We start from the raw sequence: 15358 nt of genomic DNA on the forward strand, positions 1-15358 counted from the left end.
TGGAAGAAGTTAACTGCATGCTGACCACAAGCACATAGACCTCAGACCAGTTGGAACCAGGTTGATGTTGCTGACTCCCGAAATACCACCTAGTTACTCCACCACCAACCAATCAGAAGAATGTTCACGAGCTGACCAGGCACCCCGCAACCCTCTCCCCTACCGTTGCCTTTAAAAACCCTTTCCTGAAAGCCCCTGAGTTCTGGTCTTTTGAACAGGAGCTGCCTTTTCTCCTTGCTTGCCCTTGCAATAAATGCTGTATTTTCTTTCACCACAACCTGGTGTCAACCCAGTTTCGCTGCCAGTCTGGTGAGCGGACCCAACTTTGGTTCAGTAACAGTAGCAGTATTCACAAAAGCCAAAAGGGGGAAATGACCCACACGTCCATCAACAGATGAATGGATAGACAAGGTGCAGTATAGTGCTGTAATGGCATATTATTCAGCCATGAAAAGGAAGGAAATTCTGACCCATGCTACAGCATAGATGAACCTTGAAAACATGCTAAGTGAAATAAGCAAGACATAAAAGGACAGATAAATACTGTATGATTTCACTTATATGAGGTAGGTGGAGTCATCAAATTTATAGGGACAGAAAGGATAGTAGAGGTTACTAAGAAACAAGAGGGGAGGGGAATGGGACTTTATCACTTAATGGTTACAGAGTTTCTCTTTGGAGTGGTAAAATAGTGGTCATGGTTGCACAACATTGTGAATGTGATTAATGCCACTAAATTGTCCTTTAAAATGACAAATATTATTTCTTTTATATATTTTACCACAATAAAAAGAGAAAGGAAAAAAAATACTTAAGTTTTTTCCTGGTTCCTTCACTTTCTGTCTCCAGATCCTTATCCCACATATCAGCCCAATTTTGTTCTTACAAGCACTTATACTTCCTACAGAAAAAACAAAAAAGAAAAAAACACCTCCTACTTTGCCTTTCCCTTTTAGAAATTTAGAAATCGCTCTAAGTCTATCACACCTGTGAGCAGGTGGCAAAGTCCTCAGTTTGAATTTCAGCCCAGATTCAGACATTTGTGTCCTCTATGGAGCTTTCATGGTCAGATCCCTATGGTCAGATTGCTGGCCTTTGTCACCCCAGTATCCCTGGCTATGCCACATGACACAGCCCTTGTCTTCAAGTTTTGGGGAATAAACACCGAAGAACAATTCAAGACAGGGTGGAACAGCGTTTCCCTAACGTCAGTCATTTGGATGCCACCTTCCCATACTACTATCTAGTTAATGTAGTCTTAAAATGGAAAATTTTATTACAAGAGAAAACTTTTTTAATTATATTCTTTTTTTTAAGATTTTTTTGATGTGGACCATTTTTATAGTCTTTATTGAATTTGTTACAATACTGCTTCTGTTTTATGTTTTGCTTTTTGCCTGAGGCATGTGGGAATCTTAGCTCCCGAACCAGGGATCGAAGCCGCACCCCCTGCATTGCAAGGCGAAGTCTTAACCACTGGACCACCAGGTAAGTCCCCCAAAAGAAAACTTTTTATTACTGTAAATCAGAAAACCAGTATCACTTGCCATAAATGTCAAAGATAAACTGTCACAAATCAGGAAGACAAAGTAACTTAAGTTCTACCTATATTATTATCCACCAAAAGTTTTCAGCCTAATTTCTTATCTCTTTGTCAAAAAAGGGAAAGAAGAAAAAGTGGAGCTAAGGATACACTAGCACGAAATGAGGCTTTCTCCTTGCTGTAATGAAGACAGAAGAACTGCAAGGGCTTTCTCAGTATGTGATTGACTACAATTTACCATAGTTCATCAAATCTGACCGTTTTCCCCCCACATTTTGAAATAGAGCATCTTACGATCGAGGTGTCCTAGTAACACTGTTTTTTCTTTTTCAGCAGTAAGTAAAATAAGCTCTGAAAGCAGATGACCATTTGTATTCGATGAAATGGCATGATACACCGTCCATGCACCACGTGAAGGTCCCCGCGATCCCGCTGCCCACTTTGGGAAACCGTTGTGTCGGCGCTGGGGCTTCCTGGTTCTCACTCCCCCGGGCCACTACCTGCTGCGCCTCGAGCGCGCATTTGCCGATCAAGGTTCCTTTCTGTCTGGCAGCACAGACTAGGTCAGCTCTCCATCAGAGGGCTCCTAACAACCCACTGCAGGAGACACTACTTAGCAACGTGCAGACCCCCTTTTCAGACCCCTCACGCGTCCCGGTAGGGACCGGCCGGACGTCTCCCGGCCGCAGGCTGGGCGTCTGCACAGCTCCCCCAAGAACGCGCCAAAAGCAACGAGGCCGCAACTCTGTGACGTCAGGACCCCGCTCACGAGTTAGGGGCGGCCCCTCTCCTCCCAGGGCGGGGCGGCGTGCTGACGCCACACGCCGGGGCGGGGCCGAGAGTTTGGTGCCCCGGAGTGGGGTGTCGGCGCCTCATTCGGGTGGAGCTGAGTCGGAGACAGGTAGGCTCGGGCTGCAGTCGGGCTCGGCCGGATTTGGGAGGCTCCGCGCCGGTCGGGCAGGAGGCGGGGGTCGCGGCAGGGGGCAAGGCCGCCGCGCCCTCGTTGCGGCCGGTACCCCGGTGACAGGGAGTGAAGCTGGCTGGAGCGGGGCTGACGGGGGGAGGTGGGTGGGACGGGGCCTGACAGGCGGGCGTGGCAGCCAATGGCGCGGCGGGCGTCTCCTGACGGGCGGAGATTGGCGGGTGCGGGCGTGCGCAGAGGTCGCGCGGGGCGCGGAGCGGCGCTCCATTGGCTGTAGCAGGCAGGGGGTGGGCCGCACGGCGGATGTGAGGGAATGGGCGCCGCGGCGCGGGTGACCCCCAAGGTCGAGGAGGCGTCACGTGGGAGTCGCCCGGCAGTGTCCTCTCCACACCCGGACGGATGGAAGGGTGGCACGCCCTTGAAGAAACGGCTGCGAATTGTGGGCAGTCCTCCCTTTCCAGAGCGCGGAGACGCTGGTCGGCTTCTGTCCGGGCTGATCCTTTGCTCCTGGGGTGAACCCTTGAGGAACGGATTACCCCGCAGTACCCCCAATTCTTCAGTACCCCACCGTACTAATCCTCCCTGTGTTCCTTGGGGTGACTCCCTTGAGGAGCGGATTACCCCTCAGTATCCTCTGTGTTCAGTACCCGCTATATCCATCCTCCCTGCCCTTTCCTGGGGTGAACCCTTGAGTGGATTACCCCGCAGCATTTACCTTAGGTCAGTATCTCTACCGTACTCAGGACGCACCGTACCCATTCTCTCTGTGCTCCTCAGCGTGACGCCCCTGATGAGTGGATTACTTTGCCGCAGCATACCGTACTCAGTACCTATATACTCAGGATCCCTCCATACTCAGCACCCTCGGTACCCATCCTCTCTGTGAGCTCTTTGGGGTGACACCCTTGATGAGTAGAATACCCTGCGGTACCCTACCGTGCACGGTACGCCACCATACTCCTCTTTCTTCCAGGGGTTTGATAGCTCATGTTGAGATGAAGTGCATTTCCTCGAGGAACACACTAGTGTACCTTTTCCCTTTTACCTGATGTCGGTGTAAGTTGGGTACCGAGACTTAGTAGAAAACCGGTGGCGAGAGACGAGTAGATAAGAAACTGCTTTCTCTGCTTTTCGCCCAGAACAGATGACTCAGGCCTGAGGTGTGAACTCTGTCCTGGGGTTTCTCTGCGCCTTGTTCTGCAGTCCTGCGCCTTGAAGCAGGGACTAGAGGCCCACTTCCAGGTACACTGCTCTGAGCACCTTTAGGATGAATCACCTGGGATGAAGCCTTGTTTGCACTGTGTCAGGACGTGCAGCAGTCCAACCGCACAGATTTTTGTGCAAGACCTGCGCGGTATGAAAGTATATAATACTATTCTAGCTTTGCATATTAGCTGAGGACTAGCTCTTGAAAGTTGGAGAAATATCAGAGTATCCTGATTATATTTTTGAGAGCAGTTTCCAAGTTTCGAGTATTTTTTTTTTCCTTAACAGCTTTATTGAGATACAATTCATGTATCATACAATTCACTCTTTCAAGTATGCAGTTCAGTGGTTTGTAGTATATTTACAGTATGCAACCATCACCAAATTTCAGCACGCGAGATCCGGGATCCAGCCCCGCGCCCCCTGCAGTGGAAGCACAGAGTCTTAACCACTGGACTGCTGGGGAAGTCCCAAAATTCAGTTACTTTTAAAGACTAACTTTAATTTCAGAAATATGAATTTCTTTTGATTTCATTTAAATTTGAATGCACAGTTTATTAAATGTGAAATATTTACCGTGTTTATTACCTGTATATCTTGCATATACATCTATGTGTTTCACATCTGCTTTTAATCAGTCTTACTCCTCACTGCCCCATTTGACGGAAGTACTGTATCGTCTCCATTAAAATTTTAGGTCGTTTTATTTTGGGATAATTGTACAATTATTGAGAAATTTATTTTAGAATGGTATAATTTTGAGAAATTGTACATGCAAATCTATTATATGCAGTTATAACAGATGGTACAGAGAGGTCTCAGTGTCCCTTTACCCACTTTTCTCAAATGATAACATTTTACAAAAAGTACAGTATTATATCACAACCAGGTATTGACATTGATAACAGTCAAAATGGAGAACATTTCTATCACCACAAGCATCCCTCCTGTTACCTTTTTATGGCCATACCCACTTCCATCCTGCTTCCAATTCCTTAGCTTCTGGCAACCACTAATCTGTTTTCCATTTCTGTAATTTTGGCGTGTCAGGAGTGTTACATAAGGAGACTGATACAGTAAGTAACGTTTTGGGGTTGGCTTTTTTAATTTAAGTGTAATTCTCTGAAAATGCATGCAGGGTGTTGTCTATGTCAGCATTTTGTTCCTTTTTATGCGTCCAGGCTATTGATGTACCACAGTTGGTTTAACTCTCCAACCATTGAAGGACGTCTGGATTGTTTCCGTTCTTCGGCTATTAAGCTGTTATAAACATTTATATACAGGTTTTTATGTACGCATAAGTTTTCCTTTCTCTGAGGTAAATGTCCAGGAGTGTAATCACTAGGTCATATGGTGGTTGCATGTTTAGTTTTTTTTTTTTTTAGAAATAGACAAACTGTTTTCCAGAGTGACTACCATTTTATATTCCCACCAGTAATGTATTTGTGACCCAGTTTCTCCATATTCTTGCCAGCGTTTGGTGATGTTATCATTTTCTAAAGTTTTAGCCATTCTAATAGATGTGTAGTGATTGTGGTTTTAATTTGCATTTCCCTGATGTCTAGTGATATTGAATGTCTTTTCATGTGTTTATTTGCCATGGGTATATCTTCTTCAGTGAAAAACTTCTTCATATCTTTTGCCCATTTTGTAATTGGATCATTTGCCTTTTTTAATGTTTCAGTTTGAGAATTTCTTACACATTTTAGTCCTCTCCTGGATATGTGGTTTGCAGATATTTTCTCTAGTCTGTAGCTTGTCTTTTCATCATCTTAACAGTATCTTTTGCAGAGCAAAAGCTTTTAATTTTGATCAAGTCCTGTTTATGAATTTTGTCTTTTATGTGTTGTGCTTTTAGCGTCAAGTTAACTCTTTGCCTGGCTCTAGTTCCTCTTACATACTTTTCTAAAAGTTTTATAGTTTTGTGTTGTACATTTAAATCTATAATCCATTTTGAGTTGATTTCTATATAAGGTGTGAAGTCTAGTTCGAGTGGTTTCTTTCTTTTCTTCTCCTTTCATTCTTTCTTTTTTTTTTTTCCCTCCCCATATGTATCCAACCAGCAGCATTTGTTGAAAAGACTGTTCTTTCTCCATTGAATTGCTTTTGCTCTTTTGTCAAAAATCAGTTGGTTGTGCTTGTATGGGTCTGTTCTAGAGTTCTCTGTTCTGTTCCATTGGTCTTTTTGTCTATTTCACCATCAGTACCACAAGTCTTGATTATTGCAGCTACATAATAACTCTTGAAATTAAGTAGATTGGTTCTTCCCACTTCATTATCCTTTTTCAAAATTGCTTCAGCTGATCTAATTCCTTCGCCTTCCCATATAAATTTTAGCATAATCTTGCCTATATCTATAAAAATTCTTGCTGGGATTTAGATAGGAATTGTGTTAAAGTTGTTTATCAATTTGGAGATAACTTCTTTACTATGTTCAATCTTCCAATCCTTAAACAAGGTATGTCTATTTATTTAGGTTTTTTCTTTCTTCATCAGTGTTTTCTAGTTTCTAGCATACAAGTCCTGCACACGTTTTGTTAGACTTATACTATTTCCTTTAAAAAAATTTTTGTTTTCATGTGTCTGTTGATAGTTTGTAGAAATACAGGTTTTTTTTGTATATTTATCTTGTATCCTGTGACCCTGCTGAATTCACTTATTAGTTCTATAAGTGTTTTTGTAGATGCCTTGAGATTTTGTCATAGATAATCATGTCATCTGCAAATAGTAGTAGTTTTATGTTTTACTCTCTGATACATATGCTTTTTAGTTCCTTATCTTGCCTTATTTCTCTGGCTGCAACTCTCAGTGCTACACTGAGTAGTAGGGATAAGAGTGGACATCCTTACATTGCTCCCAGTTTTAAAAAGATGCGTTCAGTCTTTCACCATTAAGTATGTGTTTGCTGTAGACTTTTGTGGATGCTTTATATTAAGTTAAAGTTCCCCTTTATTCCTACTTTTATGAGAGTTTTTATCATGGGTGTTGAATTGTATCGAGTGCTTGTCTGCATCTATTGATACGAGCATGTGATTTTTCTTCTCTAGCCTGTCAGTATGGTAGATTACATTGTTTTTTGAATATTGAACTAGCTTACATCCCTGGAAAAAACCCCGTTAGGTCATGGTGTATAATTGCATTTATATATTGCTTAATTCTATTCGCTATATTTTGTCAAGGTTATTATATGCATCTGTATTCATGAGGAATATGAGTTTAAAGCTTTTTTTTTCCTTTTTCTTTTTTCTATCTTTGTTTGGATTTCATTTCAGGGACATACTAGCTTCATGAAATGAATTGGTAAGTTCTCCTCCTTGTATTTTCTGGAAGAGATTGTGTAGGTTTGGAGTTAATTAATCCTTAAACATTTGATAGGATTCTGTAGTGAAACCATCAGGGCCTGGAAATAACGTTTTCTTTTTTTTTCTTTCTGCACTGCGTGGCTTGCAGGATCTTAGTTTCCCAACCAGGGATCGAACCCGTGCCCCCTGCAGTGGAAGTGCAGAGTCCTAACCACTGGACTGCCAGGGAATTCCCTGGAAATTACTTTTCCAGGAGCTTTTAAATTACATGTGAAATTTCTTTAATAGTTATTTCAAATTGGGTGAGTTGTGGTAGTTTGTACTTTCGTTGAGTTTCTCTGTATCCTTGCTGACCTCGTGTCTAGCTTTTCCATCTCTTGTTGAAAGGGGGGTTGAAGTTTCCAACTATAATTGTAGGTTTGTCTTTTTCTCCTTTCTCTTTTATTGGTTTGATTCACATATTTTGCAATTATGTTGTTTGGTGCGTACAGATTTCGAATTGCTATATCCTGTTAGTGGATTAACCGTTTGTCATTAATATCTCTGTGTCTGGTAATTTTCTTTGCTCTGATGTCTACTTTATCTGATAATAATATAGTCCTTCTCCTTTCCTTTGATTAATGTTTTCATGGTATATAATTTTTCATCCTTTCACTTCCAACCTTCCTGTATTGTTACATTTGAAGTTTCTTCTATTATTGGATCCTGTTGTTTTATCTGTTCTGCCAATCTCTGTTTTCTAATTGGTGTATTTAGGTCATTTACATAACATATCAAGTAATTATTGATATGTTAGGACTTAAGTCTGCCATTTTATCCTTTATTTCCTTTTTCGTTTTTTGTTCTTCTGCTTTCTTTATCTTGACTTCTTGTGGGTTACTTGAACATATTTTTAAATTCTGCTTTTATTTATATGTAGTGTTTTTGAGTATATCTGTTTGTGTAGCTTTTGTAATGGTTGTCTAGGCATTATATATACATAGTTTATCACAGTATACTGGTGTCATCATCTTATCAGTTTGAAGTATAGAAACCATATCTCTGTTTACATCACTTTATCCTACTCCACTTAAAATTGTCTTTTAACACATTTTTGACTGGAGACATATTATGGCCACAGGCGTTAGTTTCTGCAAAAATCCCCCAGTCAGTAATGTGTTAAATATTTCCTTTACAGACATATCATTAGAACCACATCAGATGTGTTGAAATTTTTGCTTCATCAATCACACATCATTTAGAAGATTTCTAGAGGAAAAGGAAATTATATTTACCCATACATTGTCTTTCTGTTGTTCTTTCTTTTCTTCATGATGTTGCAAGATTCCTTTTATCATTTACTTTCTGTTTACAGGATTTCCTTAAGCCATTCATTTTGGGTAGGTCTTCTGGCAGCAGATTTTTTTAGTTTTTCTTCATCTAAGAAGATCTTTATTCCCCTTTTGTTCCTGAAGGATACTTTTTCTGGATATAAGATTCTGGATTAACAGTTATTTTCCTTCAACACTTGAAAAGTGTTATGCCACTTTCTCCTGGCCTCCATAGTTTCTGGTGAGAAATATGCTATTCAAGTTGTTTGTAGTTTTCAAAAGCTTGTGATGGGTCTTGGAGTGGATTTCTTTGGGTTTATTTTGTTTGGGGTTCTCTCAGCTTCTTGAATCTATGGGTTTATGTCTTTTTGCCAAATTTGGGAAGTTTTCAGCCATTATTTGTTTGAATACGTTTTCAGCCCCTTCCTCTTTCTGCTCCTCCTGAGGTTCTGGTGACATTTTATATTCAGCATTAGGTCTTTTGTTATAGTCCCACGTGTTCCTGAGGTCCTGTTCTTTTTTTTTCCCCCAGTCTGTTTTCTCCGTTCAGATTGCGAAATTCCTTTCGTTCATGTTTGTCCATGTTCATGTTCACTGTTTCTTCTTTCTTCAGTTTAACCTATCCATCAAATTTTTTATTCTGGTTATTGTAATTTTCAGTTCTGAAATTTCCATTTGGTTCTTCTTTATATTTTCTTTACTGAGGCTTTCTACTTTCATTTGTTTCAAGTATGTTTCTAGTTGCTTGTGGAAGCATTTTGATGCTGGCTCTTTGAAAATCTTTGCCAGATAATTCTAACATCTGTGTCATCTTGGTGTTGGTGAGCTTCCTCTGACACTGCTGGGGGGGTAGGAGGTGCTGCCTGGTTATGGAGGTAGAGGCTCCTCACCTGGCCTCCTTGGTATCTGTGGGTAGGGACTCCTTGTTACTGCTGTGTGGGTGTAATTTCCCAATTACACCTTTGGGATTCCACCCTGCCTGGGAAGGGAGAGGTGCTGCCCTGTTACTGCTGGGCGAGAGTAGAATCCAGGCTCCCTCCTAGATTGTTGGGGTGGGGAGGGTGGCTCATTGTCACCTGGTGGGGATGGAAGTCCCTGATCTCCTCTGACACTACCAGGTGGAGTGGGAGTGGGCCACAGTGTTTCTGTGGGGTTGGTTGCAGTAGAGTTGTTATTGTCTAAAAGTATTCTGTCCTGCTAGGCTGCCCCATTCCTGGTCCTTTGGCCAGAGGGCAGGCTTTTACTGCAGCTTTTTTTTGGTCTACATTAGTTGGTATTTCTGGGTTGCCAGCTTCTTCAGCATCTAGCCTGGAATATATGAGGCAAAAGGAAAACCGAGAACTCAGTGCTCAGTCTTTTGGGGCCCCGAGGCCCCTTCCCAGTCTGTCTCCTCTCCACCTTTCAGAGTCTTATGTTTTGTTTTGTGTTAAATGAAGCATCTCATGTTTTTAGCTGCATTTAGTGGGAAACAGAAGTCCTGTATGTGCTTTTTAAATTTTTAATAAATATTGACAAGTGTCCTTGCTTTCCATAAAAATTTAATAATTTCTACTTTAACCAACACCTTTAAAAAGTGCCTATTTACCTATACCATACACCACTGCATTCAGGGCACCTTTGGAAACACAGTGCCGGTCTGGGCAGGATGGATCAGTCTTCAGACCCATGCACTGAAGCTTGTTTGGGGTTCCCACTTCAGAGGTGGAAATCCCCCCCAGCAATCTGGTCAGCTACCCACTCCAAATTTACTTCTGTTTAGTTTTACCTCGGGAACTTCAGCTTTTTAAGACATACCATTAGTTGTGGGGTGGGGTTTTTTTTTTTCTTATGGTAGATTATAGTTCTTTAGTCATAGAAATACCTAAAAAAAATAAATTTATTTATTTTTGTCTGTGTTGGCTCTTCATTGCTGTGCGCGGGCTTTCTCTAGTTGCAGTGAGCGGGGGCTACTCTTCGTTGCGATGCGCGGGCTTCTCATTGCAGTGGCTTCTCTTGTTGCGGAGCACGGGCTCTAGGTGCGCGGGCTTCAGGAGTTGTGGCACGCAGCTTCAGTAGTTGTGGCTCACAGGCTCTAGAGAGCAGGCTCAGTAGTTGTGGCGCATGGGCTTAGTTGCTACGCGGCATGTGGGATCTTCCCAGACGAGGGCTCGAACCCGTGTCCCCTGCATTGGCAGGCAGATTCTTAACCACTGCGCCACCAGGGAAGTCCCATAAAAGTACTTTTAAAGTGTGCAAAGTTCTTTCATGTTTGTATCATAATTACAAAAAACATTGAGGGAACAGAAGTGATTGCATCCTTCACTTTATGGCAAAGGAAACGAACACAGATCAAGTGATACATTTAAGGCTCACACAGCAAGGAAGAGTCACTCTGCCTGTTTGCCCTGAAGGCTCAACCACTGTTTCTGTGTAATAATGGCAAAGTACCTTTGTAGTTTAAGAGTACTCTGCACTACCTCTCAATCCCTCAGTTTATATTTGATGAGGCATCACAAGTGAAAGACGTTGCATTCTCTTGAGATTCTCAGCCAGTAAAAGAAAATTGGTACTTGTGCTCTCCCTGTACATAATGTCTTTGTATCACTGCTAAAACTAGAATAATGGATTAACAGCGATAGGTATGTAGCAAGCATTGTTTTCTTGATTCATCATGAAAATCTTAATGAGTCCAAAACCAAAAGAAAACAAAAAACAAAAAGTCTCTCAAGGTAAGTTTTTTTAAAATGGTTCTTAGGCAACACACAATGGTAACAAACATTTAATGATGCATGTGCTTTTCCCTAAAAGACTCATGTCCTGAGAAATGCCCAGGCTGTTTTTGCCTCTTTAATTACTCCTCTGCTAGCCAGCATGAGGGTGGTAGACGTCAGGAGTCAGTTTATCTCCTCATCCTGTGAATGGGGAGGTGGCCTTGGGTAAGGTGTGTGCTGCCTGACTGGGGAATGTCCAGGCACAGATAAACTGTTTTATTTTCCTAAGGGCAGAGCACTGAACCCTTAAAAACAAATTTTGCTTTGGTTTTGGGGGTTTTTTTAATGTTATTTTTCTCAAATGTATAGATTTATACTTGCATCTTGAAATTAATGGGTTACAGATAGTGTCACTTTGTGTACTTTATTGATAGGGATAGGCTCGTTTATGTTTCTTCTTAGACTTTTTTAAAAACAACTTTATTGAGGGGCTTCCCTGGTGGTCCAGTGGTTGGGACTCCATGCTTCCACTGCAAAGGGGCACGGGTTCGATCCCTGGTTGGGGAACTAGGATCCCGCATGCCGTGTGGTGTGGCAAAAAAAATAAAGTTTAGGTTTGGGCAAATCTGTTCACAAACATTTAAAAACAAAAAACTTTATTGAGGTATAATTCATATACCATACAATTCACCCATTTAAATTGTACAATTTAACATTTTACAGTATATCGTAAGGTTGTGAAACCATCAGCATTATCTATCAATAGTTTTAGAACATTTTCATTCCCCGCCCCCCCCAAACAAAAAATAAAACCCATACCCATTAGTTGTTATGTCTTATCCTTGCTACCCCCAGTCTTGGGCTTTCTGTCTGTATCAATTTGCCTCTTTTGAACATCTTCACATAAATGAAGTCATACAACATGTGTTTTTTGTGTGTGAATGACTATTTTCACTTAAAAGTTTCAAAGTTCATCTGTGTTGCAAGAGATATCAACATTTCATTCCTTTACATTGCCTAATACTATTACATGGTATGGCTATACCACACTCTGTATACCCATTGATCAGTTGATGGACATTTGAGTTGTTTCCACTTTTGGGCTCGTATAATGCTGCAGTGAACATCCGTGTGGACGTATGTTTTTGTTTTTCTTGGTTGTATACCTAGGAGTGGAGTTGCTGAGTCATATGGTAATTCTATGTTTAACTTTTTGAGGAACTGCCAAACTGTTTTCCAAAGTGACTGCACCAGCTTACATTCCCACCAGAATTGTATGAGGGTTCTAAATTCTTCACGTTCTCTCCAACACTTGCTTGTGTTGATTGTATCTAATCTAGTGGGCATGAAGTGGTATCTTGTTGTGGGTTTTTTTGTTTTTTTTTTGCGGTACGCGGGCCTCTCATTGTTGTGGCCTCTCCCGTTGCGGAGCAACAGGCTCCGGACGCGCAGGCTCAGCGGCCATGGCTCACGGGCACAGCCGCTCCGCGGCATGTGGGATCCTCCCAGACCAGGTCACGAACCCGTGTCCCCTGCATCGGCAGGCGGACTCCCAACCACTGCGCCACCAGGGAAGCCCCTCTTGTTGTGGTTTTGATTTGCATTTTTTTCCCTAATGACTAATGATGTTGAGTATCTTTTAATGTGCTTATTGGTCATTTGTGTGTCTTCTTTGGAAAAATGTCTGTTCGTATCCTTTGGCAATTTTTAAAAAATTAATCAATTTATTTATTTGGCTGCGTCGGGTCCTAGTTGTGGCACGAGGGCTCCTGGTTGTGCTGCATGCAGGGTCTTCCCTGTGGCATGCAGGATCTTTAGTTGTGGTACGCAAACTCTTAGTTGCGTCATGTGGGGTCTAGTTCCCTGACCAGGGATCAAACCTGGGCCCCCCTGCATTGGGAGCGTGGAGTCTTAACCACTGCGCCACCAGGGAAGTCACTTTTGGCAGTTTTTTGATTGGGTTATTTTTATTTTCATTATTGAGTTGTAAGAGTTCTTATCAGCTCTATGATTTGCAAATATTCCTTTTACTCTTAGACTGTCTTCTCTTTTTTGATGTTGTCCTTTGAAGCACGAAAGTTTTTATTTTGTTGAAGTCCAGTTTGTCTATTTTTTTTGTTGTTTGTCCTTCTGGTGTCCTAAGACACGTTGTTTGTCTCAAGGCTATGAAGATTTATTCCATTTTAACTTGGAAGTTATAAAACTTCTAAGAGTCTTACAGTTTTAGCTCTTACATTTAGGTCTTTGATCCATTTTCAGTTAATTTTGTATATGGTGTGAGACAGGGGTCCAAACTTCACTTTTTCACATGTGGATCTCCAGTTGCCCCAGCACTGTCTGTTGAAAAGACTATTCTTTCCCCATTGAGAATTTTTGGCCCCCTTGTCAAGTAGAAATATTGTTCTAAACCACAAGTCAGAACACTTGGACTTCTTGGACAACCCGAAGCTTTCATGAAAGTGTTTGAACAATTCAGTGTTTCTACCAAAAATGGTGCACTATTCGTAATGTTGACTCTGGAATTGGAAGGATGGAATCTGACCCTACCAAAATCTGAAATGTATATATACCTGCTGTCTGCTCTGTGGGTCCATAAGATCGTGGATAGAGAACAGCTGTTCCTGGTCTTCCCAGGGTGGAGGCCGGGGATGTTGAGCCATCTGCTGAAGGGCAGGTTTTCCGATGAGTCATCTTAAGGGAAGTTTGAAAATTGCTAGTAACAGTGCTCGGCAGCACTGAGCTATTTGTCAGATTCCGTGACTGTAGATAGCTAGGTAACGTGGTTTGTTTATAGTATCATATTGGAAGGACTGCATTGGGAAGAACACATGAAACGAGCAGTTTTGTGCTTGTCAGTGTGGTGCCTGTTAATTGGGTATTGCAGCAACTGAATAATGACAGTTAATGGTGGTGATGATACTAATGGAGGTGATGATACTGCTGTGTTCTAGGAGAAAACCCCAGCTCAGGGGCCATCGAGTGTTTCAAGCTGCCTAGATAATAATGACATTGGAGGAAAAAAATGAGTGTTTTCCTTTGGATCTGAATTTTTAAAAAAATTAACGTGGAAAGCAGCAGTAGTAGTATTTTTGCCATCAGTGTCTTTCTTTGTCTGGCTGTTAGAGAAAATGGGAGTATAGTTGGAGGTAGGAAGAACTACTGAAGTTACTTAAGGTTAAAAAGAAAAGGAGTTAAGATTGCATTCTATAGCAAAATATAGGCTTGTTCATCTTTAAATTTTAAGGAGGAAGTTTTTGTTTGTTGTTCAGTTTGTTTTTAAAGTACCTGTTCTGCTTTTCCCTTTTGCTGACCTGTCTTTTCTGAGCAGGAGAACAGGCCAGACACTCTGTCAGTGTCCTTTATGCGTATTCTGATCATATTTGGCTTAAGAGGAAGGGTTCGTATAAACTGTGTAGAGGATAGTTTATGTAACATTTATTTCTGGGTAATTCTCAGCATGTCTCAGAGCTTGGATTTCCTTCAGGCAGGAGTGGAGGTGGGGTGTAATTCCAACTTGACAGCCCCGGCACTTGCTTTAAGGCAGATTTAAGGGCAACCATGTGTTAGGCCAGCAGGCACTGTATCTCAGGGCAGAGGGCTGTGGTGAGCCTCGTCCCTGCCCTGGGGCTCCCTTCCCCTCCCACAGCCTCTTTCGCTTTGACTGGAAGCTGCCGGGATCTTTATGGGGAGAGGAACTGCACAGTGTCCTTATCCCTTCCTGACTGGGTCCCTTCCCGGAGGCATCTGGATTCTGACTCATGCTTGGAAGTGGTTCAAGACCCCTCTGGGGACAGTCTAAACTCTTTCATGATCTGGTGGGTGCATCAGCTGCTTTTGTAAAATGGCTAGCGTATATAGAGTTACATACTAGATTTAGTAAAATTACAATCCTCAAACTCAAGGTCTATTCAACCTTGGGGGAAAGTTAAACTCAGAAAGGTGACCTGTAAAACAGAAGAGCTAGCGCCTGCCTTCTAGGGAGTTGGTGGGGTTCGTGAAGAATCCTAACATGTCAAGTTGATGACCACAGAGCACCCCAAGGTAGGTAGACACTTGTGTAGTCACTGCTGCCCGTGCTTCCTCCCACAGAGCCCACTCCCAGTCCCAGGAAACGGGGCTCAGGACCCCTGGCTGTCCAGCCAGTCCACCTCTCCTGCCAGACAAGACGATTCTTGCTCTTCCCCTGTGTTCTGCTCGCCTTTCCACCTCTCTGTCTTTCCTCCTCCTGATTCTTATATTTAGAATGCCTGCCGTTCCGCCTCTCCAGAGCAAAATCCTCCCTGTGCTCCGCCCCTTCCCCAAGCTTTCCCAGCCGCCGGAAAGGAACACCTGGGAGGAGCGGCTTCTCCCATGGAGTTGTGTTGGCATTTTCTGTGCCTCTCAAG

General features: G+C 42.3%; 1 protein-coding gene across 5 annotated transcripts in view; it reads left to right on the plus strand.

The window, feature by feature from the left end:
• The first annotated feature begins 2322 nt into the window (after nucleotides 1-2322).
• Nucleotides 2323-15358, plus strand: part of OGDH (oxoglutarate dehydrogenase) — a 76873-nt gene continuing 63837 nt past the window's right edge. For 2 of the 5 annotated variants that reach the window (XM_027124031.1, XM_027124029.1), the window contains exon 1: nucleotides 2323-2444. Coding sequence is in view for 2 of the 5 variants with exons in the window: in XM_027124032.1 (XP_026979833.1) it covers nucleotides 14994-15014 (21 nt within the window). In the remaining 3 variants the exon portion in view is untranslated. Of the gene's footprint in view, nucleotides 2445-3589; nucleotides 3708-13144; nucleotides 15015-15358 lie in introns of those variants that run through there. The other 3 variants (XM_027124030.1, XM_027124032.1, XM_027124028.1) reach the window with 3 other exon arrangements.

Source organism: Aethalodelphis obliquidens, unplaced genomic scaffold (genome assembly GCF_003676395.1).
Source record: "Aethalodelphis obliquidens isolate GAN/ISIS:26980383/991018 unplaced genomic scaffold, ASM367639v1 scaffold27, whole genome shotgun sequence".
In the NCBI taxonomy this organism is placed as follows: Eukaryota; Metazoa; Chordata; class Mammalia; order Artiodactyla; family Delphinidae; genus Aethalodelphis; species Aethalodelphis obliquidens.